The sequence below is a fragment of the Lampetra fluviatilis genome, chromosome 1 (assembly GCF_964198595.1).
Source record: "Lampetra fluviatilis chromosome 1, kcLamFluv1.1, whole genome shotgun sequence".
NCBI lineage: Eukaryota > Metazoa > Chordata > Hyperoartia > Petromyzontiformes > Petromyzontidae > Lampetra > Lampetra fluviatilis.
The window spans coordinates 13,444,314-13,472,285 of NC_136275.1; the positions used below are offsets into that span (position 1 = coordinate 13,444,314).

The following is a 27,972-nucleotide window of genomic DNA, read 5'->3' on the forward strand; positions in this document are numbered from 1 at the left end:
ACCCAGCCCCACCCTCCCCACCCCAGCCCCTCCCAACCCTCCCCACCCAGCCCCTCCCCACCCCTCCCCTCCCCACCCAGCCCCACCCTCCCCACCCAGACCCTCCCCACCCTCCCCACCCAGCCCTCCCCACCCAGCCCCACCCTCCCCACCCTCCCTTCCACACCCAGCCCCTCCCTCCCCACCCAGCCCCTCCCCACTCTCCACTCTCCACCCAGCCCCACCCTCCCCACCCAGCCCCTCCCCACCCTCCCCACCCTCCCCACCCAGCCCCTCCCCACCTTCCCCTCTCCACCCAGCCCCTCCCTCGCCATCCAGCCCCTCCCCACTCTCCCCCTCTCCACCCAGCCCCACCTTCCCCACCCAGCCCCTCCCCCACCCTCCCCTCTCCACCCAGCCCCCACCCTCCCCCACCCCTCCCCTCCACACCCAGCCCCTCCCCACTCTCCCCTCTTTACCCAGCCCCACCCTCCCCCACCCAGCTCCTCCCCACCTCCCCTCCCCCACCCAGCCCCACCCAGCCCCTCCCCACCCTTCCCTCCCCATCCAGCCCCTCCCCACCCAGCCCCTCCCCACTCTCCCCTCTCCACCCAGCCCCACCCCTCCGATTTTTGGATGCACGACAGACGGACGGACACAATAATTCCCCTGTGGGGCTGGTGCAACCAGGAGGTATAAATATAAATAAGCGGTGTTACACCCGTGGGGGCGACTGTCGCCCTGGTATAAACAACTCGACACACACACATACCTGCCACCACCCCCCAGCTTCCTCCCTCTCTACGTCTCTGCCCCTGACCCCCTGCCGACGTCAAAGTTGAGGTTGGAGGAGGCGGCGGAGGAGGAGGAACAGCACGAGCCAAAGCCGTTGCCATGTGGACAGAGACGCCGCCCTCTGTGTGTGCGTGGACAGAGAAGAGAGAGGGGTGAAGAGAGCCGGGCATTCGAGGTAAGGACAACTCAACGCATCGGCAATGACAAAGCCACTGGCTTTAAAGGCACACCGCGGTTGCCTCTATTGGATTGCCAGCAACAGCAGCGATCGTTTTGTCAACCCACTGCTGGATGAAGGTCTCGGTCCAGAGCGTTTGGTTGACCATACTTCACCACCCTGCTCAATGCTGCCTATGTTAGTGGATGGTTTGGGCAGCGGAGTGTCAGGATTTGGCTTGGATGTCCATCGTACCGGTGCGCTCACCACTGTGCCACCGCTCTTTGTCTCTCTGTACCCTGGCTGCTTGTCGGCTATTTGCAATTGTCTCGTGACAATTGCAACGATCAACGACAAACGGGCAGCACAGGAGGAACGGTACAAAGGTTTGAGTTTTATCGGTACAAAGGTTTGAGTTTTATCGCTGCAAAGGTTTGAGTTGTATCGCTACAAAGGTTTGAGTTTTATCGCACGTGGGTTTGGTGGGTATCGTGGGGAGCGGTGGCGCAGAGGTTAGCGCGCTACTGAACTCGGTGCGGACAACACCAGTGACGATTATATCTGCACCGAACCAGGGCTTATCCAAGGGCGACTCAGCCTCAAATGAGAACCCGGTGCGTTCTGTAAACATCGACACTGGGGAGACAAAGGCGACCGGGCGTGATGCTGGCCACTCACCCCTTGCTTGCGTGTGCCGTGCCAAGCTTTATTATTGTAATTGCTACTCGCTCACAATACTTGCTCCAAAGAGCCTGATAAGGCTATAGTAGATGGGGGTGGGGGTGGTCTGTGTCACTGGCCACGCGTGGAGTCTGTCTCCATTGGTTGGTGTTGCTTGACCATACTTCACCACGCTGGTCAGTGCGGGTTTGTGAAGGTAGGGGAGGAAGAGGGCCTGCCAGGTATCATTCGACGACACTGAGGCTAACCGTGGTCTGGACTCGGACTCGCACTGGAGTGCATCGTCCTGCATTCGCCTAATTTTAAAATTATATTCATAGCATATACATTGCAAACAGGGCCGCGCAAATCCATCCAATAATCGATTCTTTTTTCAACTCTGGTAAATGTAGCGGCCACTAGTGGACTACTAATATACGATTTGAATAACGGATTCTTACAAGCGCTCATCATGAGAGCTTAAGCATGGATATTCGGCAATAGTACTCTTAACAGTTAACACGATAATACCCAACCCAGATAGGACGTGTGTGTTCATTATACTGTGTAAATGTATATAGCACATCGACATAACCCAATGGGGTTGTTGTGGATCCCATTAAACTGGCAGCAAGTAAGGGACAGTTCTGTGCTGCTGTGATTTACTAAGTTGAGCAATTTAACGTGGAGCGGCAGTGGCCTTGGCTATTCATGCAGTTGTTGTGCAACTGACAACTCGTTAAGACGTTTGATTTAACCGACATGAACACCGTTGGTATACCGTGGTTTAAAACATCGCATAGTAGTAATTCAGTATGTTGACTGATAATGCCAAAGTGTTGTTTGGCTTCAGCGGCGAGATTGGTAGTGCATCTTTGAGTTTTTTGTAATCAATCCGATATGTTTCGATTTAAAGCTTTCGTGACTGCAGGGAATCCTATTCTTGGTTCTTTCGGTAAAGTCACGTAGAAGGGAAGTAATAAAATAATAAAAATAAAACATAATAAAATGAAATAATTCTCACGACGTTTCGGCTACAACGCAAGCAGCCGTCTTCAGGTGAAGAATGAGACACTACCAAGCTAGGAGCTTATATATAAACTGGGTTGGAGGTGGAAGAGCGCCTTAACAAAAAAGAATGTGCATATGAAGAGGAATTTAGCATATTCATGGAAAATGCGTAGGAGGTGGGCGGGGGGGGGGTTTCAAAGGCATATTATGCCCATGCATTATGCAGGATCAACAGCACCAAGGGGGGGGGGGGGGGTGCACGGAGTAGCATTAACAAAGGAAAGGAATGTTATTGATATGTAGCTGCAGTTACTAAACAACCACGTAGAAAACTAAAGTATAAACTACATAAAAAAAAACTGCATAGCACCATCAGTATACTTACTATACTCTACAATAAGCTGAGTTACTAACAGCAAGTAATACATTACAATTCTACGTCGTAAAAATTATATAATATGCTTCCATCTAAACTTTATTCTCTTACATCACACGAGCATATACCGTACTATATACTGCCATAGATAAACCCAACATTAAATTATATACTGTATTACTATAAACCACCCTATACCTTATACATTTCAACATAACACTATGTATTATTCTACCCACCCTAATGTGTATCGAAATGGTTTATTACGTCCTTCCAATGATTGCTAAGCCAGAATCCATCTTCTCGGTTAAAATTGTCTCTGTGTTTGTATATGTGGATCGCCTCATGAACGAATCTCTCATGATAGCCAGATGGCTTGCAGAGAACCTCTGTCTTGGAGAAGTCAATGTCATGTGAGCCCACTGAGTTGTAACAGTGATCTGCCACGGCTGAGGTGTTTGTCCTACCGTGTTTCAGGTCAGCTTTATGTTCACGGATGCGGTCCGAGACATGTCGTTTGGTTTCCCCAATGTAACTGCTACCACAGAGGCAACTTAGTTTGTAGACACCAGGGTACTGTATGTCTGGAACCACATCTTTTACAGACGGTACCAGATCACGGATTTTATGTACTGTATTGAATCGGACCTGGATCTTGTGTTTAATCAGGATTTTGGAGATTTTTTTTTTGTGACCCCAGCAATGTAGGGTAAGGTGATGGTCTTGAAAGGCTCCTCAACAGGATCCTTCTTGATGGTTGGAGTGATGGCTTTGCGGATTGTGTAGTCGGAGTAACCATTAGCCTTAAGAGCTTGGCGTACGTGTTTGAGTTCACTGGAAATGTGTTCATGGTCGGAGATGCATTGGGCTCTATGATATAGAGTCTTGATGAGAGAATTCTTCTGGGATGGATGGTGGTGGGAATCCGGTTTTAGATAAGCATCCGTATGGGTGGTTTTCCTGTAGACAGAGTGGCTCATTGAACCATCAGGTCTCCTTTTGATTAGGACATCCAAAAAGGGTAGCTTGCCATCAATTTCGACTTCCATGGTGAATCTGATGGCTGGGTGTATGGAATTGATGTGGTCGAGAAATTGGTCTAGAGCAGGCCGGCCATGTGGCCAGATGACAAAAGTGTCGTCTACGTACCTCTTCCATAAGGTCGGACGTAGAGTGGCAGTCTGGATGGCGTCCGTCTCAAATTTCTCCATGAAGATGTTGGCTACAACCGGAGATAAGGGGGAGCCCATTGGGGTGCCCTCAATTTGCTTGTAGAAAGTTTCATTCCAAGTGAAGTATGTATTGGTTAAGCAGTGTCTCACCAGGGGGGGTACCCCAGCATTCAGTCCTTGATGAACCAAGTCTTCAATGATTGCGATGGTGTCAGGTACAGGAACCTTGGTGAATAAGGAAACCACATCAAAACTGACAAGCAGGTCGTCTGGGGACAGGGCAATCCCCTTGATTGTCGATACCAGGTCAGTAGAGTTTAGTACTGCAGAGGTGGTTTTTCCAGTGAAAGGCCGTAGAATTTCAGACAAAAAACGAGCCAATTTATAGGTGGGGGAGTTGATAGTAGAAACAATGGGACGAAAAGGTGTATCTTCTTTATGTATCTTTGGCAAGCCGTATAATCTTGGTGGCCTGGCTGCAGAAGGTCTCAACGAGATCTGTTTGGTCTGATCAAATAATGCGGTTGAATCAGAAATGATTTTGTTGGTTTTAGTGACGAGGCTGTTGGTGGAGTCTCTTTTTATTTTTGTATAGCTGCCATCGTTGAGTAGTTCTTGAATTTTGTTGTTGTATTCTATTTTGTCCATGATGACAGTGGCATTGCCTTTGTCGGCTGAGAGGATGACAATGTCATCCCTCTTTTTTAATTGAGCTAATTCAAAACGCTCATCTTTGCTGATGTTGCAACATCAGCAAAGATGAGCGTTTTGAATTCTCTCATCAAGACTCTATATCATAGAGCCCAATGCATCTCCGACCATGAACACATTTCCAGTGAACTCAAACACGTACGCCAAGCTCTTAAGGCTAATGGTTACTCCGACTACACAATCTGCAAAGCCATCACTCCAACCATCAAGAAGGATCCTGTTGAGGAGCCTTTCAAGACCATCACCTTACCCTACATTGCTGGGGTCACAAAAAAAAAAAATCTCCAAAATCCTGATTAAACACAAGATCCAGGTCCGATTCAATACAGTACATAAAATCCGTGATCTGGTACCGTCTGTAAAATATGTGGTTCCAGACATACAGTACCCTGGTGTCTACAAACTAAGTTGCCTCTGTGGTAGCAGTTACATTGGGGAAACCAAACGACATGTCTCGGACCGCATCCGTGAACATAAAGCTGACCTGAAACACGGTAGGACAAACACCTCAGCCGTGGCAGATCACTGTTACAACTCAGTGGGCTCACATGACATTGACTTCTCCAAGACAGAGGTTCTCTGCAAGCCATCTGGCTATCATGAGAGATTCGTTCATGAGGCGATCCACATATACAAACACAGAGACAATTTTAACCGAGAAGATGGATTCTGGCTTAGCAATCATTGGAAGGACGTAATAAACCATTTCGATACACATGAGGGTGGGTAGAATAATACATAGTGTTATGTTGAAATGTATAAAGTATAGGGTGGTTTATAGTAATACAGTATATAATTTAATGTTGGGTTTATCTATGGCAGTATATAGTACGGTATATGCTCGTGTGATGTAAGAGAATAAAGTTTAGATGGAAGCATATTATATAATTTTTACGACGTAGAATTGTAATGTATTACTTGCTGTTAGTAACTCAGCTTATTGTAGAGTATAGTAAGTATACTGATGGTGCTATGCAGTTTATACTTTCGTTTTTTATGTAGTTTATACTTTAGTTTTCTACGTGGTTGTTTAGTAACTGCAGCTACATATCAATAACATTCCTTTCCTTTGTTAATGCTACTCCCTGCACCCCCCCCCCCCCCTTGGTGCTGTTGATCCTGCATAATGCATGGGCATAATATGCCTTTGAAACCCCCCCCCCGCCCACCTCCTACGCATTTTCCATGAATATGCTAAATTCCTCTTCATATGCACATTCTTTTTTGTTAAGGCGCTCTTCCACCTCCAACCCAGTTTATATATAAGCTCCTAGCTTGGTAGTGTCTCATTCTTCACCTGAAGACGGCTGCTTGCGTTGTAGCCGAAACGTCGTGAGAATTATTTCATTTTATTATGTTTTATTTTTATTATTTTATTACTTCCCTTCTACGTGACTTTACCGAAAGAACCAAGAAGATAAAGCAATGTAATGTTTTATTATTTTTTATTTTATTATTTCTCATCGACGTGAAGAGAAATAAAAAAAAATTCAGCTATTTTATTGTTTTATTTTTATTATTTCCCTTCTACGTGACTTTACCTAAAGAACCAAGAATATGAATCCGATATGTATTTGCGTAGGGTTTTCTCCGGGTACTCTGGTTTCTTTCAACTGACCAAACACTAATTCATGAAATTGGCCCAACATCCCAGTGCAGGACCCACTTGTAAATGTCAGCCGGTTCGGGATTCTCCTTTGCCACAAACTACATTCGGCATTTATGTTTCACAGCACATTACACAACGTTCAACACCATATTGGAAATACCCACACTGCTATGCACATCTGTGTGTTCACTTCATACGGGACTTGATTGATGTCACTGCTGCTCCACAAACTTGGAGGGATCTGTAATTTTCTTACGCTTATCTACAATGAAAACTGTAGGTTAACTTAGAAGGACCCGCGCAAAAATATAAACCTTTTAATGTACTTTTTGTGTAATTGTCATTTTCCATGTCCTCAGATACTCCTCAATTTAGATACTTTATAAACTAGAGTTATGAATGCAGTGTGATCCATGTTTAGATACCCACTCATTTCTAATTATCCTCTTTTCAACGGGCGTTTGAATATTGTCAAAGAGATGGCGCCACATCTTACACAGAGTGTTTACAAATGTAATCAGTGTATTTAAGAGTGGTGTTTTCTCTATAATTTCCCCATAATCGATCATCTTGTATTATTGCTTTGCAGTATTGGTCGGCGCATGGTGTGGCATTGTCCGTCCCTCCCGCCACGTCATACTTTGCGCTCCGTGCCTGTGAGACCGACTCTGTCGCCATGGAGGTGGAGGCCCCAGCTCCGCGTCGCCGGCCCTCGTCCCGCGTGACCCGCAGCGGGGGCAACCGCCCCCTGACTTTGGCCACCACCGCCAGCGCTTCACGGATCGCAAACAAGGAGGACGAGAAGACGGCTTATTTGGCCAAGGTAGCGGCGCAGCAGGACGCTAGCAGCTTCGTGGAGCGGCTGAGTCGCGGTGAGCAGCAGGAGCTCCTGGCTGGCGTCGCGTGCGGGTGGCTGCCTGCCGGAGACGACACAAGGCCCAACAGGGAGGCTCCCGCGGGGATCATCAGCCAGATGACCGGAATTGGTGTCTCCACCGAGATTCTGCAGCTGCTGTGGCCTCTGCGGAAGGACGGGCCGCCCCCGCTAGACGCGCGTGAGGTCCACCAGATGGTACGAGAGCTCACGCTTGGCTTGTACGGCCTCAACCAGGCACCCAGCGTGAGCATGGAGCCCGCGAACGACAGGAGCACGGTGTGCCAGTTGCCGCCCGCATACGTCCACACGAGGGTGGGTCAGGTGCTCGCCGAGGTGGACTACACACTCAAGGCACTGTGGCACGGGGCGCACATGGGCCACGAGAAGCGGGTGCGGTTTGGGGAGTACTGGCGCGCGGGCCTGGAGCTGGACAGCATGCGGAGCACGCAGGAGGATAAGGATATCCTGCAAGACTTCAGCTCGGCCGGTGCGTAACTACCACACCTGTTAGGATAGAGTCGAAATACCAAAAAGGGAAACAAGGACTCATTTTTACTGGCTCTATTTGGCTGGGTTAGGGTTAGGGTGTGAGATACTGTAGATGCAAGGAATTTTGTGGTCAGGTAGAATAAACAATGTGGAGTCCAAAAGATAATGTGGCAGGGAAGTGTTGTAGATATGATTAGGAGCAAAGGTTATGCTGGGGAACACATGGGTGCAGGATGAAGAAGGGCCAGTTATTGAAACAGGCATTGTAATGGTCTCCACAAATCCGATGACCAAATGGAAGATCTATGACCACATGGTGGGATACTGTTAGGGGAGATCTTGAAGGTTGCGTGTCTACTATTCAGCAGCTGAGGATCTGCCAGAAGGTGCTGATGAGGTGTGGTGGCATCAGCAGCTTTGCCTATGATCAAGTCTTGATCTTGAATTTTACAGTTAACAGCGAGGATTGAGGAGGCGATAGGGGAGCAAATAGAGACAGGGAGAGAGGACAAGAACATACGTTGTGAAGCGATCTTGTCCTCTCATTACACACTCATGGTAATACTACAATAGTTTTACAGCCCTTTGTTAAAGCCTTCCTACGCTGGTTCGGTAATGTGGCTTGTTGACAATGTTTAACCACGCTGGTCAGTGCAGATTGGTGAACACGTTACGCTTGCCGTTAATGCAATCTGTCAACATTTTCTCCATGATGAAACTATCACTCTTTTGCCCAATATTAAAACTACCTGTATTCAACAAAATAGCAATTTCACATTCGTAAACATTAAAAATTATGGATTCATATTATAACTGCATTACAATAAAACGGACACAAACAGGTGACTCATCCATCCACATCAACTCCGGGTTCGGTCAATGTATACCGGCACTTCGTACTTCCACACCATCCCTTTCATTTACGAAGGTGAACACGCGATGTGAGCGCACCACGTAACGAAGAAGAGGCCACTTAACCTCGTTTCTTGACCGCACGACACAGGGATGATCGACGTGGCCAAAGACCCGGACTGGGCCGGGATCTATGAGGATGACGGCGTGGCTGACCCCTCGTACGAGGTCAACAGCGCCGAGGAGCGCCTCCTCTTCACGGAGCACTCGGAGGGTGCATGGCTGGGCCTGGTTGTGGCGGTGGCCTCAGTCGCTCAGCACCATGGCCTTTTTGTGTGCGAGCCCCGCTGGGACGTGGACGGCGGCCTCCGTCCCAGCGACGAGCAGGCGGAGCCTCCTCCCCAGATCCGGCGCCGGCTGCAGCGGCGGCTGGCCACGCACCGGCGCCTGATGCGTGCACACTTGCCGCGCAAGGCCGAGTCGCGGAAGCTGCTCGATCAGCTAGGCCTCGTGGCGTGCCTAACGCCCATCCTGCTGGCGCTCAAGCGGCGGATGAAGGTGCCCAACCTGGGTCGATTGCTGCCGCCGCTCACCGGTAAGAGGAGTCGTGTGCCGCTGCCAGGCTGCTCAGCTGCATGAGTTGAAACTTAGGGACTGTGTCAATCCCAGATAATTTTTTTACGATCGCGCTCTCACCGTCTTTTAAATCGTCCATGGATTCGCCACTGCCTACCCCTCCCCTCTCATCTCACTCTCCTCCCATCGATGCACTCTCCTACCTCTCTGCTCTCATCTCACCCTCCTATCCACGTGCTCTCCTACCTCTCCCCCACTCATCTGTATTCCAGTCCCCGCCCTATTCTACCGCTCTCTTAACCCTGATAAAACGATAACAGTGATGAAGATGCATACACACCCGGTCTGAACCGTAACTATCATCAGAAATAGCTTTGCCGAGATGAGGAATCCTGTGTGATGTGCGCTCTGTCCTTCAGAGGAGAAACTCAAGACGGAGTCGGAGTTCCCACCGCTGGTCCTGGGCCCCGACTTTGCGTGCCGCCACTTCTTGTACGAGAAGCAGAGCTACTTTCACCTGCACGGTTCTGTGCAGCTCGATCTCAGCACGCCGCCCCTCAGCAACGTCGACCCAGATATCGCGGTACGAGCAGGCCTTCGTTTCTCACCGAATATTTTCCGGGCTGCTGTCAGACTGGAGTAGATGGCACGTGACTAGTAGCTACGGCCTCTATGTGTGAGACTTGGCAGCCAAATTAGCTAGCCTATAGATTTTTCAGTTGTGACTGATACATGGAAAGCATGACATTGGTCAGTCAAGAGGTAGGTCTTGAAGGGGTCAGTCACTCTTTCTCTTCTGCTGCCCCCACAGTCTGGAACTCTCTGCTGCAGCGATCTGTGCTGTCGATCCCCTGCCTGTGATCAAGTCCAGGCTCTCAGCCTTCCTTTTTTCCTGAGCTTATAACCAACTGCCTTTCTTTGCAAAACAAAAATGCCCACTGTGTCTGTGCAGCACCTTGAGAATCGGCTGCATGTAGACACTATCTAAATCCAAATTGATATGAGAAAATGTATTAAAAGAGGCAGAGGCAGGATGTCAGGCTGTGGGAAAGGTTTGTAGCGATGATGCAGCTATTTAAAGCATGGAAAGATGCCTTATTCCTCAGTGTATCGACCTATCCAAATGTCACGACACTCCCCGAGGAGCGGCATTCAATGTCATATTTAGTCCAATTTATGATTTAAAAATATTTACACGGTCACGCACCCCAAGGAAATTAATATGGCCTTTGCACCCTGTTGTGGTTATAATTGTGCGTTAATCCATATTACCTAACAATAACAAACGTGAGTTGACAAAGGACTGGAAATGATCATTCTCGTCGGATTTTTGTTATGCAATAATCCAATACCACGAGAGAGCTGGTGATGGCTTAGGGAGGTCTTTATCCAGCAGTGGTCGGGTGGTGATCGGGTGGTGATTGGTGCTGCAGGGCCGATATGCGGAGATCCAGCGCTTGGGGAGTTCTCATCTCCTCCAGATGCTGGACCCAGACGCTCCCTACAGGGAGAGCCACCCCTTTCCCACCATTGTCGTGGGAGATGAAACGTAAGTGATCGTTTTTTCAGGGTGTCGTCACTCCCACCTCGAGTGAATTGTTGCTCACGAGCCGTTGTGCATTCCCCACCTTCACGCTCCCAGCGGCAAAATCTCTTCAGCAATTGATTCACGAAAAGTCAGAGTGGGCAGTGGAGTGGTGGCGCTGTAGTTAGCACACTGAAATTCTGGCCATGGCTAGCATGAGTCGTGAGTGGTATCTATACTGTCCTTGAACCCTCACCATCCTCATCATCATCTTCAATCTAATGCAGGAATGAAGGCCTCACTAAACAATATCTATGACTGACATGTCATGAGGAAGCCTTCACTAAGCAGTGGATTTGCAAAGTCAATGTGTTTATACTTTAAAATGGGCATGGGGTGGGCGGTGATCATCTGTTTTGGATGCCACAAGCCGGTGGTGGAAATTTCACATTTCTCTTGAAAATACGTGTTTCTCAATAGGACAATCCTCTGTGAAGTCACTAATTCATTATTGTAACAGTAATTGTCATGAAATGAGCTACGAACTGTCTTGGGATAGTGTCCCTTTAGGTGCCACAGTGTGCCCTATCCTGACCGCTTGAGTTATCCACTGGTTAAACAAACTCAACTCGATTCGGCTCTTGTCGCCTGGAAAAAGACAACAAAAGAATTCCACACGGCATGATGGACCCTGCGGTGCTCGCGCGCCGCGCCCAGGTACCAGGTGATCTCGGTGCCACTGGAGCCGTTCTCTCCACACATGGGGCGGCCGTGGTGGTGCGGGGCATTGCGCCAGCTGGTCGACTCGCTCCGCCTGCGCCGCCTCCCGCTCAGCGACGTCATCATTCATGAGCAGTTCAAGCAGCGGTTTGGATACCGCAGAGCCATCCGCTACAAGGCACGCATGCACGCACACAAACACATACACACATGCACAGATATAAAGATAAAGGTGCAGACCTGTAATTGCTTGCTCACACCCCTGGTGGAGGAAGGGCCTCCACTAGAGAGGGCTCTCGAGAGTCTCTCCAGATAGAATTTGACCTCCTCTCCCACGCTGGTCAGACATCTTAGAAAAGGCGGATGTACTCACATTTTACCCCACCGTACACGACCTGCCGACCGACTTAATAGTCGTGTTTATATTGCTTTATGAACACAGGCAAGCGGTTTGAACACTTGCACGTTGTTTAAACTGCCATGCCGGGAGATCAAACTGACAACCTCTGCATTACAAGCCCAGTGGCAGCATTCACCTTGACAAAGATTTTTCCTCCAATAGCCTGCATAGACTGTTGGGGCAAGTTATGTTAGCGACCAAATATTAAGGCCGGTATGACACACTAGGGAGCAGTGTAGCTGTTATGACACGTGGCTACATTCATTCCCTTGGTGAGAAACAACAGACTAGAAACTCATTTAAGGCTGAGTCGACCTAGGTGATGCCCAGGACCGGTACACTAATGTACACAACTGCTCCCAAGAAACGAACAAACACACATGCACTACAATCCCTCGTATAAAGTTCGGAATTTTGGGTATAGTGTTTCATTTGCTTTTAGGGGTAATCGCTTTTACAATTGTTCATTTAGCCATATGTAACCTGATGCGCAGATTGGTGAAGTGCAGGAGATTAAGTTTTATTTAATGGTGTTGCGATATCCATTACATGGAGATACAACGAAAATGTTATTGCATTGGTGTAGCACTTAAACTAGGACCCAGAAAATATACATTGCACAATTGGCTACATACGGTGCGAGAAAGAAGTTCAACATACATACATGTAAGGCAGTGGCATATTCATTGAATGTGCAGGTGGTGCAACTGCACAAGGGCCCACTGCCGGAGGTATCCATGAGACCAGCTATGAAGATAGGGGGTAATTGGACCAGGGGTCCCCCATTTGATTCCTAGCACCAGGGCGTATGCCGAACAGAATCTGCACCACTGTATATAGAGCGCGATCAAATTTTCGAGAGAAAAATTCCTTGTAAAACAAAAATTGCACATAAGAGCAATTACTATTACATTTGAATCAATCCACTTATGTGCATTGTCTTTTAACTATTTTTAATTTCTGCACTGCAATTTTCAAGTACATCCATGGCAAAACCAGTAATTTCATCAACCCACCAATCTCGGGTACCGCAACGGTTCGGCCGCCACTTTCTGTTCGTCTCACCTACGTGCTGCCCTGCGTGTTGCCTTGCATACGTACAGAGCGTGCCGGTGGGCCTCCGGGCGGCAACCCAAGGTGGCCTGGTGGCTGCCTTCCTGTCTCTGAGCCGCCGGGAGGTTGCGTCCCGGCTGGGCACGCTGGACGAGCGGGGCCTCGCGCTGGTGCACCACGCCGCCACGCACAACCGCCCGCCGATGCTCAGCCTGCTCGCCAACGCCGGCGCCGACCTGCAAGCACCGAGCCGCTCCGAGGGGCCCGACCCACGCCTCAACGGTTGGCACAACGCACACCGCCACGGCCGGAGGACAGCACGAGCGTTTAACGCCTGGCCGAGGGTCTAGCCATGGGGACGCGATGCCCCGCTTTGATTGCCGCGAACGAAAAAGGGGGAAGTACAGTATGGTTGTTTGTGACAAAGTTGGGTTTAGTTTATAGGTTCAGACTTTTTAGATTTGTCTTTTTGTCCTGAATTTATCTTGATTGGGCTATCGGCATCCATTGAAATCCCTCAAAGAGAAGTGCTAAAGCTTAGAGAACGACCCCAGAAGCGGATACCACAGAGCTACCTCTGGTCCGCATAGTAGGGGGGGTGGGCAGCACTCTCCCACGAACTCTGCCTGGATTGAGATTGGTGACCGCCGTGGCACTGTGGGCTTCCCTGGACAAGAGGCCGCGTATTAAATCAAAACGTTTACCTTGTTCCGTCGGCTGTCCTTACCTGTCATGTCCTTCGAAACCTCTACCCATCAGGTCCCGCTCCCATCCATCTGGCGGCGCAGCATGGCTCGCTGGAGGCATTGGGCTGCCTGCTCGCGCTGCGTGTCGACCCGACGCTGGCGGAGGGGCATGGCTGGACCGCGGCACACTTTGCGGCGGCACACGATCACGAGCCGGTGATCCGCGCGCTCTACCACCGCGACCCCGCGCTGCTCACGGCGCGTGCCACCACCCCGTGAGTCTGCTTGTGCGCTTGCAAGTTTGGCCTCCGTTTAAACTCTGTAAATGTGCCACTTCATCGGCCTAGCAGAAGTGTCCTTCATTGGGTTTTGATCGTGTTTCATTTATGATGAGTAAAGGGTTAGTAGATCAAGTTTAACATTCGAACAGAGTGGAGCATGGTATAGTAGTTGGCAAACTGCAATATGAACCCGTCGACCTGGTCATGGTTAACATCAGTGTTGAGAGGGTGCCACTCTTTCTTTCACGGCATCGTTGCGGCCAACAGACCCCGATCGACGCCGGTGCTGGTGGCAGCGGCGCATGGCTCATTGGACACCCTGCGCTGCCTCCTCACGCTGGGCGCGGAGGCCACGGGTGCCGATGACTGCGGGAAAACGGCGGCACACGTGGCCGTCGCCGGCCTGCACACAAACGTGCTGCAGCACCTGGCTCGACTTAAGCTGCCCGAGCTGCCGGTGTGGGCCCTGCTCGTCGGTAACAGTGCACGCGGCACGCAGACGCCAGAACACACGCACGCAGATGCCAGAACACACGCACGCAGACGCCAGAACATACGGACACGCACGCAGAGGACCCAGAGATATGTGCGGGGATGGATACACAGGAGCAGAGAGATAGGCACACACGGACATGCACGCACGAGAACACAGACGCTGCCATTCCAACCATTTGTGAACGTGGTGATGAATCAGACAGTTGTCATCATATTGCAGTTTCATTCTTTGGCAAATTTCACTTTCTCTTGACACCCGTTAGAGGACAAACAACTTAAAGTCTGGAAACAAAAATATATTACTCGTGAATAGCAGCAGTGTCACTCCACTAAAATAGCACTGGCTGTGAGTTACAGTATTATTATTAAGAGCCTCTTGACGCATGAAACCGCCATCGTATGTAAGAGTATGACCCTGCTTCTGTGCCCCAAGGGATGTTGGGCGATGAAAATATCGAGAAGGTTGAGATGACTGCACGGTGCCTGGAGGTGCTGTGTGTCTCGCGGGACAGATACGAGCATAGGACGGACAACTGGAGACACCTGCTGGCAGCAGGTGTGTCGTGCTATTGCTCGCTAACACCACTGCTGGTGGAATTTCCTCCACTAGGTGGAGTTCTAGAGAGCTGCTGTAGAGGGTATTTGGTCGACCTCGTCTATACTGGTCAGACATCTTGCAAGAGGTGGGGGTACCCATACTTTATCCCACGTGAGGTGCAGATTTGCAAACTGTGAGATACCAACTTATACTGCTGGTTGGACATAGGTGGGAGAATGTAATAAACTTTCCCATTCATATCTAGAAATTACAATAATAACCCATCGTAACAGAAAACGATTAAACTTGCACATTGTTGCGCCAAGAGATCGAAGCTAAGGTCAGTTTGTGAAAAATAGAATCGAGCAAGGTCCATTGAGCTAAGAGGCTGTCTTTCAATGAGACTCAGTGAGGCTTTCCTGGGTAAACGAGCGTAATAACAATAACAACATAATAATTACCTTGGCCAGCGTGACATTCGACACAAACTGACGAAACAACGCATTGCCTGGTGGGTGCATTTCTCTCCGGTGGCTCGTCGCGCCAGGCGGTATGCCGGAGCTGGTGCGGCTGCTGGACAGTGAGAGCGAGACGGTGTCGTGCCTGGCGGCGTCGGTCATCTGCAACGTGTCCGACCACGAGGAGGCATGCGATGCGGCCGTGGCGGCCGGCGCCATCCCCGTACTGGTGCGGCTGCTGGGCTCGACGGCGCGTGGGGAGCTGCAGTCGCGCTGCGCCGTCGTGCTGGGCGACGCGGCCGCCCTGGGCCACCGCGACGCCATCGCCCGGGAGGTGAGGATGGCAGCCGGGTGGTGGCAGAGGTGGTGCCACGAATGTGCCACAATTGCATGTATGTTAAACTCCTTTTGCACCGTACGTAGCCAAACATGCTCATCGGAGGTACATTGACCCGGTAAAGCCCATTGAGCTATTAGCTCTTTTTCAGAGGCGATCTGGCCACACATGATAGCTCATAAAAGTGGCGTAACATATGCGGGATTTATAGTAGCGCCAAATAATCTAAATGCACGTTCAAAAATGTGCAAAACCGGAGAAAAATCCACATGACGGCAGATTCAAATATACAGGTGAGATAACATCTCGCCACCGCAGGGTTATTGGATAACATCAAGGTGTGTTGTATTTGAAAGTCTGATTTGGCCTTTTGTAATACAAATTTTCTTTAAAACTTGCGTCGCACAACATTGCTTTTACAACGTTCGTGCTTTTCCAGTGCGTACGCGTGTGTGTGGTTAGCGCTCTGCGCTACGAACCTGGCGACCTGAGTTCGATTCCTACTCACGGCGAACACCAGTGACGATTATCTGAATCGGTCCTGGGCCTGCCCTAGGTCGACTCAGCCACAAATATATAAACATCGCCACTAGGAAGACAAAGGCGGTGGGGTGTGGTGTCGGCCACCCACCCCCTTGTGTGCCATGCCGGCCTTCATAGCTTCTCGCTAACAGCACTTGCCCCAACAGTCTGTTAAGGCTATACGGGTAATCTTTGTCTTTGTGTGTGCCTGGGCAGAAAGGGATCGCGGCATTGGTGCGGCTGACCCAGCGATGCAGCCTCGAGGGCGTGCTCGTGAACGTAGTGGACACTGTGCGCGTCATGTGCGATGGCGACCCGTTATGCCAGGTGGCCGTGGTGCACGAGGGTGGCATTGGTCCTCTCGTCGAGTTCCTCGGACTCAACTCAGGTGTGGGCCTCCACCCCCCACGCCCGTGGGATTGCGCAGTCAGCGTCACGTAGCGAAGCAAAGGACGTTCTGTTCGGGAATCTCCAGCGAGCAGCGCACCACATTGTGCCCAAGAGCAGGCCAAGAAAAATTTGCCATAGTGCTTTTGTAGTTGAAGAGTAACCGATGGTGCGTTAAAGCATTGCAAGAAACAGTAGATACGACCTCACACCAGGAAGCATGTTTTCATCATGAAGGCACTTTCTGTTTTAATATGAAATTGAACACATAATTCAAGTGATTCCCAATTTAAAACATAATTAATACTCAAGTAGGTTCACGTATATCAAAGGAAAAAAAATAATTAGGTTGTGTGAAGAGTCAAAATACAGACAAGGCAAAGTGTTGTTCAGATTTGTGTCTAACATTTTGCTCCATGTGCTGGGAGCTCCGTCAGGAACTCAATTCAGTTCTCAAACCAATTTCTGAAGAAGCTCTTGACACGTGGAACAAAACGTCGGACATCACGCCGAACAGCACGCAGCGCAACCCGGAAAAACACCTGCGCAGTTGTCTTCTAGTCAGCTATTCTATACCGACGCTTCTGCCCCAGGATACCCCTGCACCACCTTAACTCTCCCGTGGCCGCTGCTCTGCTGCCGTCCGTAGACAGCCTGCAGGCCGCTGCAGCGCTGGCCCTGGCGACCGTCACGAGGGCCCACGAAGGGAACCAGGCAGCGGCGGCGGCCGGGGGCGCGCTGGCGGCGCTGGCGCAGCTCGTGTGTAGCCGGCGCACGGAGGAGCAGGTGAGAGCGGCGGTGGCGGTCCAGGCGCTGTGCGATGGCAACCCCGGCATCCAGCGTGACTTCTTGGCACTGTCCGTCACCCAACCCCTGCTGCGTCTTCTCAAGGTGAATTCCGATTTTTAATTCTCGGAAAAAAATAAAAAAACATATACATCGGGCACTGCACTTACAAATGTTTAACTTTTGTCTAAATTTGTGACCGGTTGACGGATTGAACATTATTATCCAATGGCAGAGACAGGATTTTCAAGTAGGGGGGCAACCCCTCCAACAATGAAAAATTATAGGAGTTGTTAGTAAGTAAGGACTTGTCCTTTGTTTTTTATTCGACGCGTGTGCGGCTATGGCGCAGCCATTGATCGAGGGTCGAATTCTAACCGTGTGTGATCGGCATCGCGCTCGCTGAAGGTATGCCTTCAGGGAAGTCGTGTACTGTATACGCAACTGCGAGTCACTTATAACTGCTTTGCCGTTACTTATTGCCAATTATGGACTCAGACTATTGTCCTATCATCTCATAGAGTCCCTGGCACGTAATAATATGCTACACAGTGGTAGTGGGGGTCGCAAAATGCCGATTTATTATTAATAAACCCCAATGATCTGAACGAAATTAGGGATTTCGATCGGATCATTGGGGGGCACGTGCCACCCCACCCCCCGCCACTGGCTCCACCAGTGTCATCATCATCAGCCGTGATCAATCCACTGCTGGATTGAGTGTCAACATTTTTGTTTGATCTATTGATTGATTGCTAGTCTTTATTTAGGGTGGATAATAACTCGGGTCGAGGAGTCTCATTTTCAATGGAGACCTGGGCGATAATGATTGATTAAACAGCAAAGGGTCGTACAATCAAACATTGGGCAGCCCTCATGCGGCTTCGCTGGTGGCGATGCCCACACGTTGCCCGCAGACAAGGAGGCAGCGCTGGCGTTGTTTAACGGCGCTTGTTGCATGTGGCTCGCCCAGGTGTTCCAGCTGGAGGTGCGGGAGCATGGGGCGTTGGCGCTGTGGGCGCTGGCAGGTGGAACCCAGCACCAGCAGGCGGCCGTGGTGCTGCAGGTTGGCCTGCGTCTCATCATCGACATGCTGCTCGCATCCTCCGACAAGCTGCAGTTTGTCGGTGCGCGTCGACTTGGTCACCGCAGCTCACGACACCGCACACAGCCCCACACGTCGCACGTGCCGACACCACGGCACCAACGGCTCCCTGCACATCCTCCCAATCGCACATCTCACTGGTCGCGCACGCACAAGCACGCAACCTACGCTGTGGTACACACATCTACGCATCTCCACTGTCGCACGCAGGTTGCCACGCGATGGCAGCGATGGCTCGGGAGGGCCGCGCCCACCAGGAGCAGATCTGCCGTGAGGACGGCGTCGCCCCGCTGGTGCGGCTGCTGCGAACCCCGCGCACCACCGAGCGAACGCTGCTAGCTACCGTCTCCGCGCTCGGGGCGCTCTGCGTGGGTGAGCGAGTGTGGCCACGAGGAAGCACTGCGGCGATGTAGGGGCATCCCCTCACGACTGGGCACCGAGAGCACAATTGGAATAGCACTGAGGAAGATTATAGATATATATTTTTTGGGTAAAACGTGGCCCAGTAATTCATTTAGCGAATCGACCCGGAGTGGTGAGGGCACGGTGGGTACTCATGGAGTGGTGAGGAAGGGACGGTGGGTACTCACGGAGTGGTCGCGCGGTGCCGGCAGGTGTGGCCCATGTGAACACACGGCTCAGCCAGAACAAGGTGGAGGAGGAGCAGGCCATTCCCGAGCTGCTGCGGCTCCTGTCAACTCACGCCAACCCCAACATCAAGGCAAGCGCCGCATCACCAGAGCCCCACCTTACTCGCACCATCACATTGATGCCTCGCGCACACCAGTCTCACTCACTCACCACACTCGACAAACCACCACCATCATTCAGCACACCACAACACCACCTGCACGTCCACTGTTCCTACCTCTGCACTATTCAGGCACGTCAAATGCAACTACCCAAATAGTACATTAAACGTTTTCATCACAGTAGAATATAAGCGTGGCTAGGTGGCTGGGTTGTTAGGTGGATGACTGGGTCCCTTAATTGCAGACTGAGGCAGCTGGTTGCATTTGGTGGCTAAGTAGCTGAATAGTGAGTGAAGTGGCTGCGTGAGAGGTTACACTGGGTGGCTGGGTGATTTTAGTGGCTGATTGAGCGGTGGCTGGTTGGGTAATTTGATAATTGGGTGGCTGGGTGGTTTGGTAATTGAGTGGCTGAATGGCTGGCTGAGTGGTGTGGCTGGGATGGGCGGTTGTTCTGGATGGCTGGGTAGCTGGCGGAGCCACAATTGTGTTGGGTAGTTGCACTCGGTGGCTGGATGTGCTGGATGCGCGTGCGTGCGTGCTGCTGGTGGTGGCGTGCAGGTGGAGGCAGCGTGCACGCTGGCCTATGTCCTGCTGAAGAACCACGAGGTCCAGGAGAAGATGATGGAGAAGGATGGCTTCAACTACGACGTGGTCCTGGAGCTCCTGGAGCATCCGGACAGGGTCAGCAGGGGTCGTGCTCGATGGGCGGCCAAAACTTTAAAAAATAAACTACACAAATTCAAAAGAACATAAGCGCTCCAACAGATACAGTTGGTTTACACAATTGTAATACAGTTGGGATTTATATAGCATCCAAGTGCGTAGACATCTCATAAGGATGTAAACAGTGTGCACATTTAACGTGTAGATAGAGGCAGTGTTAGGCAAAGGAACGAGTAAATTGCTATATTTATTGATCATGTGATGAATTCAGTGTTTTGATGTCAGGGTCGGCTGAATAATCCAATGAGTGTGCACTCGCAATACTGAGTGCATTAATGAGTTTCTCGGGCCGCACACTGGGTGGGTTATCTGCGTGTACTGTACAGAATTCATGAGATACACACACGTGTTGTTAGCTGAACCGCCAAGTCACAGAACATGCGCGGGAATCGCTAAACCAATGCTTGTGGTGGTTTTCCTTTGTCCGTTTTAAGCAAAGAGATTTCACTAAATGTTTTAATTTGAGACTGTTTCACATGCTGATTTGCTGAAAAGGTGTTGGTATAAAAGCAACGGACCTTTGCTAAATACAGTAATGAATCAACTTAATTGTTTTACATATGGTGTTTGAAGTAATGAATTCCAATTTAAAAGTGAAAAAGCGGTGTACAGTATGACCTGGCCAGAGTGCAAGAGGAATTCAAATACTCTAGAGAGGCTCGCTAGAGCATTCTCCAGTGGTGGCCCTTCTGCCAGCAGTGGCGTGAGCAAAACATTGCAGGGCTGCACCTTTACCTGTATTGTCCCGCACACCCAGTAGTGGGGGGGGGGGGCAATGTGGTGGGTTGAGGAGGGGTTGTTGACGACGGTCCCCGATCATTCCGCTCACCCAGGCGGTCCGGCTGCGTGCGGGCTATGCCCTCGCCGTCTTCGCCTACAACAATCGGGAGCAGCAGGCAACCTTGGCGCAAGTGGGGCGCATAGCCGTCAGCGACCTCCTGCCCTTCCTAGAGTCGGAGAACGAGCACGAGCAGGCGCAAGCCGCCTTCCAGGTACGTCGTTCTGCCCCGGCGCCGAGCCCGGCCCATGGTCGCGCGCCCGACGCGACGACGGGCGGCTCGATGCCCATGCACTCTTCACTCCGCAATTTGGCTTGCCACAAATTAACCACAATACCTTGCTGATCTCGTCAAGGAGCATAAATCATCATGTGAAACTCTGGTCATCCTCTCAGCACCTTTTGGTTATCTATCAAAAACAATCACTGCGGTGATTAGCATGGTTGGCTAGGTACGGTGCGAAAGAACTGCAACATTCATCCATATACTTTTTCTCACTGCTCTAAGACTTAACGTGAATTGTGATAGAGAATGATGTGGTTCAGGAGTTGTGCGTGTAGCCGTCAGAAAGTGTGCCCTGGTCACCTGTGAAGGTGGCTTCATCATCAGCACTTTCTCCACTAGACGGGCGCAAGCAGCCCATGCAGTTTGCTAGGAGCAGCAGTCTGGTGAAGCCCATTACAAGTGCATCATCAGTTTCATCAGCACTAACATCACCACCTTTGCTTGCAAAAAAATATTCTTCGGTTTTTTCGGTAAAGTCACGTAGTTAAAACATTTAAATTAATAAAAGTTAAATAAAAATAAAATAAAAATCACGACGTTTCCGAGGCAACACAAGCTTCCGTCTTCAGGTGGAACCGTCACAGCACGATAGCTGTATCAAGTGAGAGAAATTCCAAGAAACAGTATTTGTATATATACTGGTTGAGGGTGGGAGGAGCCAAGGTAGGCCCTGAATATTATTTTCGTGAGGTTCGGTGCGGCTGAAGCACGCTGTTAGGAATGAGCCTTTGTTGTGTAAACAACAAAGGCTCAAGGACTGTTTTCTTGGAATTTCTCTCACTTGATACAGCTATCGTGCTGTGACGGTTCCACCTGAAGACGGAAGCTTGTGTTGCCTCCGAAACGTCGTGATTTTTATTTTATTTTTTATTTTACTTTTATTAATTTTAATTTTTTACCTACGTGACTTTACCGAAAAAACCTAAGAATATGAATCCTTGCAGTCACGAAAGCTTCAAATCTAGAATGGAAAAAAATACATTAAATAAACTGCACACATTAAAATTGTACAACCCAGTTGACTTCCTGAACGTTGAGCCACAAACCACCATCACCACTGGTTATCGTTCCTGCATGGACGACTTAGCGATGACCGTGGCATGGTGTGATAACCGGTGCACCGTCTATGAGCGGGGGCCAGGCTGTGCTGTTGGAGAAATGCGACCGTGGCAGTCGCTCGGCGTGGCGTTCACAGCGGCTGCTGTCTGCGCGCAAGCAGATGGTGGTGCTGTCCGGAGTATTCCGGGATGGCGAACAAGTCCCGCTCACGGCGCAGGGCCTCTCCGTGCTGGTGGGACTCCTCAGCTCCAACAACCTGGATTCCATCGTCTTGGCCAGTGAGATACGCACACCACCCCACACCCATAAATCCACACGTGGCGCTCGATGCTCTCTTCAGTCAATAATACATTAGTGCATTTAACATTTACGGCAATCTTACAGTGCAATGTACTCCACATAGGTTTTACAGAAGGGGGCAATGTTGCTACGTGGCGATTATTCAGATGAAAAGAGGGAATAGTAATAATATCTGGTGCATGAGTGCTCGTAGCGGTGTGGCCACCTGATTTATGAGGTCATTGTGTAATGATGCGGCATGCGTGCGTGCGTGTGTGCAGGTGAGCTCCTTGCCAGTCTGGCACACACGAGGGCCGGCCTTCCCATTGCCATGGTGACTTTGGGGGCCATGGAGATGCTCACCGAGCACCTCTTCTCCACCACCGACACGGTGCGCATCAGCACACGGCACGCAAGTGGCCATTTCGAGCCGGGCACATGGCTCAGCGGTCAAGCGATGGTTGCACGATAAAATCCTGGTTGGAGGGTTGACTCAGCCCATCATCCCTCTGAGGTTGCTAAAACAAGTACCACTTTGTGGTGGTTGTATTAATAGATACCCTCGTCCCTGCCATATGAATGTGGAATTTGCACCACTGGCTGAGGGCTATGAACAGGAGAAGGGAGATGGGCACTGCCTAAATGCTTGCTTCAGCAGAAAACCACTTTAACCTTTAACTTAAAGCTCCACAATCAAGCTGCAATCAACTGTATACGACGATTATTGATGTATATATAGTGTATATAAATTAGGCTTTGCAGTGACAAATACCAAAGGAGAAAACAAAAAGGCAGATTATGGTGAGTCAAAGGATTTGCGTACCGCATGTTTCTCTGCAATCCCCGGTCGTGATTTATAGACATGAGGGAAGAGGCCAAGCAAGGGGAGGGGGAGAAGAAGGGAGGTGGACGGGGGGGGGGAGACAGCAAAGAGGACAGGGGAAGGGGAAGAAGAGAGCGGAGCGATGAGCTCGGTGCGCCGAGTGGAGAGGGGAATAAATTGGGTCTTGGGCGAGTTCATAAAGGGTACCATATATTATGAGATCTTTGTCATTCTGCTTATAATTTAGAGACCAAAAGTAGTTCAAGGATTAGCAATGCAGCAAATATAAGCAAAATATTCACAAGGAGGGAAAATCGTTACAGCCTGTTATGAAGGTCACCAACGAATTAATAAAAAAGTCTAAACATTATTCAGTGGTGCATACCCAGCGGTTGCCTACAGATGTAAGGAGGTCACACCAAAGCCACACCTAAGCCACATCTGAGGCGAGCCCGCGCACCCCAACTTGTTCTTGCCCAGGTTCGTGAGGCAGCGGCGGTGGCATTGGGCTACCTGAGCTTCAACCGCGAGGCTCACCGCATGCTACTGGTCTCCTGCCGCTGCCAGCCCGGCCTCTACAGGCAGCTCATGTCCAGCCTGGGCCCCGATGCACGCATCAGCCCAGACTTCATGGCTGACTTCGAGCGGCAACAGCTCATCGGCCTGCCGGCGCTCAGGTGAGCAGCCCTCCTCCTTCTCCTCCCTCCTGGTTGTTAATCTCACTGCCAGCTGCGAGTGCCAAATGTTGCAAGTCAATGTACGCGTGCATGTGTGTGTGTGGTAGTGTCGTGGTTAGCGTGCTGCTATACAAACCCGGCGACCTGAATTCGATTCCCGCTCACGGCCAACATCAGTGACGATTATCTGAACCAGTCCTGGGCCTCCCCTAAGTCGACTCACCATCAAATGAGTATCTGGTGCGATGTGTAAACATTGTCAATGGGGAAGACAAAGGTGGCCGGGCGTGCTGCTGGCCACCTACCCCCTCGTGTGCCGTGCCGGCCTTCTTAGGTGCTCGCTAACAGCACTTGCCCCAACAGTCTTTAAAGGCTACACGGGGGGTCTGTCTTTTGTGTAGAGCCCTCTCTCATTCCACTGCTGGATGAAGGCCTCCCTACGCTGTGTCAGTCATGGGGATTGTTGACTATACTTCACCATGTTGGTCGTTGTGGGTTTACATGGGGGGGGGGGGGTCCCTGACCAATTTAGATATCATTCGGAGTGGTTAGCACAATGCACTAACAACTGCACTACCACTCCACCAAAAGTAAATGTGAGTGTTAAATGTGCGAGTGATAATTGAACCGTTTCTGGATATCCGGCCTTCATCCAGCACTGACCAGCATGGTGAAGTATGGTCAAACAACCCCCATGACCATCAACAAGGCAGGCAAGGAGAACAATTTCTCCAGCGTTATATTGAGAAAAGGTCGTAAATAATTTTGCATTTTTTTAATCACGTGTAATATGTTGTACACAATGCTTTAGAAACCCACCAACTTTGTGTGCTACAAAAGGACGACGCTTAGATAGCGCTTACATCACGAAACACGAGGTCCCTTGTAAAAATGACGAATTACGAGTTATGTTTAGCATGGCGATGATTCCATGTGTGCTGTTGAGCTGTGACTACCATACACAGATCATGCCTCGGTGTGTTTTAACAGCTTGGAGATATACGGTGGCCCCAAAGTCATCCCCGACAATCATAAAGGTATTATGCTGCTTTGTCTCTCCTTCAATTGATTCTGAAATGTTGTGATTGTATTAAGTTCTTGGTTTTCTTTAGTTAACATTCATTCATGGACTAAACCAGTGGTGGGAAACCTTTCCTTACTGCTGAAGAGGACTTTGAAATACCTTGGACTTAGCCGCACGTTAACACGCACCTCAGCATTTTCCAATAATACCCGGAAAACTAAAATGTCAGCTGAGTATACAGAGGCCCTTTGCAGTGACAGAAATGGCTGAGTGTGTCAAAACTATAATATTTCCCTCTCTAATGCTCATTTGGTGTGGTTGAGATGCTTGAAGTGATGGATAAATATAAGTTTCGAAGTGGTAGGCCTTATGTGTCCGTCGACCATATGAATTGAAGGGCCATGTGCAGCCTAAAGACCCTTGGTTCCCCATGCCCAGTTTAAATATTGTAGATGCTGAGCAATCCAGCTGTGTTTCATGAATGAACGGACATTTCCAGGCCGAGCCAAAACTGCCGTGGGCCCCCGATACAAGGCCGATGGTTCACCGGAACGGAGAACTCCTCGCGCAATCTCAGCGCCGGCCAAGCTGGCCCTGCAGCCCTCGAGGAGCACTTCTCTCCGCGCCAAGTCAGCGGCGCCTCGGGCCCACCCAGCGTCCGCAGCGCTCGGCGGCAGAAACATGCGACCCCTGTCTCGGCTGAGCCAAATTTGAGGCCGCCCGAGAGGTGCAGGAGTGGCAGAATTGTTTTTAACACACGGTTATCCATGTCCACACTGAGACACGATACATGTCATGGTTGCTCCAAAATGTGGCCGCCACTCCTTCTGATGTCCTGTCCACTTCAGCAATCAAGGCCTTCTGTTTAAGCCTCCAGTCAACCTTCACTTAATGGGAGGTTTCTCATTCTCCCCTACAGCACCCACAGTCTATAACTCCCCCAGCTATCCGTGCTGTTGACTCCCTGCCGATACTCAAGTCCTTCCTTTTCCCCTCTCTATAAGTGCCTCTAATTATGGGCCCACTGTTTCTGTACAGCACCTTGATATGCGGTTGCAATTTAGATGCCATATGAATCAAAATTGCATTGTTTTATACAGTTGTGATAATAATAATAATGGGATGGGTCTGGTCAGGTGGTGCTATGAGGTTAAAAATTCAAAATCCAGTCGAGGTGCAGGGAGAGTAAATCAAGTACCACTTTGTGGGAATTCAAACGTTATTCACAAATAACCACCATCAAAGGAACAGTGTATCGCGGTTGTAGATGGGCGTGAGCAGTGTTCATTTGCTAGATGATGCAGGACAATCCTTTTGACTTGACTTTGTTACTTGGGTGCTGTGTGAACTACTTGGATTGCAATTAAAAAAGCAGTACCGGATTTTGATCAGCAGATGGCGACACGATGTTGGTTTGCGTGCTTGTGCGGTGAGACACGAGTTGTGCGCGGGAAGTCAAAAGCTACGATGATTTCTGATGCGGTTCAAGTTCAGGTATAGAGTATACAGCAGAGGTGTGGACTCGAGTCATGTGACTTGGACTCGAGTCAGACTCGAGTCATGAATTTGATGACTTGCGACTCGACTTGGACTTGCATAACAATGACTTTGTCCCACCTATGAGATGTGGACTCGAGTCATGTGACTTGGACTCGAGTCAGACTCGAGTCATGAATTTGATGACTTGCGACTCGACTTGGACTTGCATAACAATGACTTTGTCCCACCTCTGGTATACAGTATAGGGATATCTTTAAGTGCAAATAGTAAATACGGTCACTCAACAGACATACAGATGGTGGCAAAATAGCGCGAACCAGGGCTGGTGTTTACTCTCCAGCGATGTTACAAATATAAATCGACTGCTGTATCCAGAGTGCGGGTTTGTGAAGAGGGTGTTGATGATAGGTAAGGTTCGGGCGGAATTTGGGGGGGGGGGGGCACGGAGAGGGCAACGCCTTTCCCCCCCCCCCAAAGTGGACACCTTTATTAATTATGTTCAGTAGTTTACAATTCGTGTGAAAATTTAATTAATTACATGCACCCGCGGTTCCTAATGTGCGGGACAAAGCGAACTTCGGCCCCTGCCCAAATGTAGAAGTCGGTCTGTGACTGCACGGGACTTCTCGTCAGTCAAATCCGTGACCAGGTATCGAACTCTGAAGACGGTCGGGGTTCATGTTGCCATGATTACTGCGCCACCCGCTCATGTGTTACTGATGTCCATTGATCGACTCAAGGGACGTGTACCGCTGTTTTACCCACGTGTCAGTGAACGCACGCGTCATTTCGAGGACACTCCAGTGCCGGCGTTTTGTTTTTGTGAATGGCACCCTTATCAGCGAATTATCCACACCCACTAGTAAGGGGCCATCGATTTAGTACGTACTCATGGAGGGGGGAGGGGGGTTAACCCAAATGCGTTTGCTTGTGTATGGGGGGGGGGTGAAAACTCGATAATTTGTCTCCATTGGCCATCAAATTAGTTAGTCCAGCGGTGGACTATCTGGTTGCTTAAACACGTTCATATGATTAATCCTCGATCGTTTCTGCGTGGATTAAATATCGGCCGTTCTATAGGATTCGGGGAGGGGGGGGGGTCAAGCGTACGTACGCAGGTGGGGGGTGTATAAAGCCCCATGCACATGTGTCAGAAAATTAATGACCCATAAACACGCGTTCACAGTGAATAATCCATACCGACGTGTTGGTGAAAAAGGCATACACACACGTCCATGAATCACGCGTCCTTGAATAAATGACCCTAACCCACGTGTCTGTTCTTGAACTTACCATACCCAGGTCTAAATGAATGAATCGTCCATACCTCGGTGTAAATAAATCAACATTCATAAATTCCAAAAACCCAACGTGCAGTGCCGGATTATCCTAGTAGCAAAAGTAGCTACATATAATTTAGCATGAAATTCACTTGAAAATATTCATCGTCTAACTAAAACTGCAGATGTTCAGAATATTATATTGGAATTCTCTCATAATGATCAAATATTAGA

At 49.9% G+C, this 27,972-nt stretch overlaps 1 protein-coding gene across 1 annotated transcript; it reads left to right on the forward strand.

The window, feature by feature from the left end:
- Positions 1-794: 794 nt before the first annotated feature.
- ANKAR (ankyrin and armadillo repeat containing) lies at positions 795-26,722 on the forward strand. The gene is given in 24 exon segments (XM_078857120.1): positions 795-911; positions 913-949; positions 7,060-7,834; positions 8,840-9,283; positions 9,684-9,847; positions 10,698-10,813; positions 11,507-11,687; positions 13,013-13,244; positions 13,722-13,923; positions 14,197-14,405; positions 14,858-14,980; positions 15,510-15,754; positions 16,496-16,667; positions 17,316-17,557; positions 18,426-18,579; positions 18,768-18,929; positions 19,172-19,278; positions 19,868-19,990; positions 20,866-21,024; positions 22,316-22,433; positions 22,716-22,825; positions 23,738-23,934; positions 24,925-24,971; positions 25,458-26,722. Coding segments are annotated over 24 exon segments (4,572 nt in total). The 5' UTR covers positions 795-873; the 3' UTR covers positions 25,673-26,722.
- Positions 26,723-27,972: the final 1,250 nt, after the last annotated feature.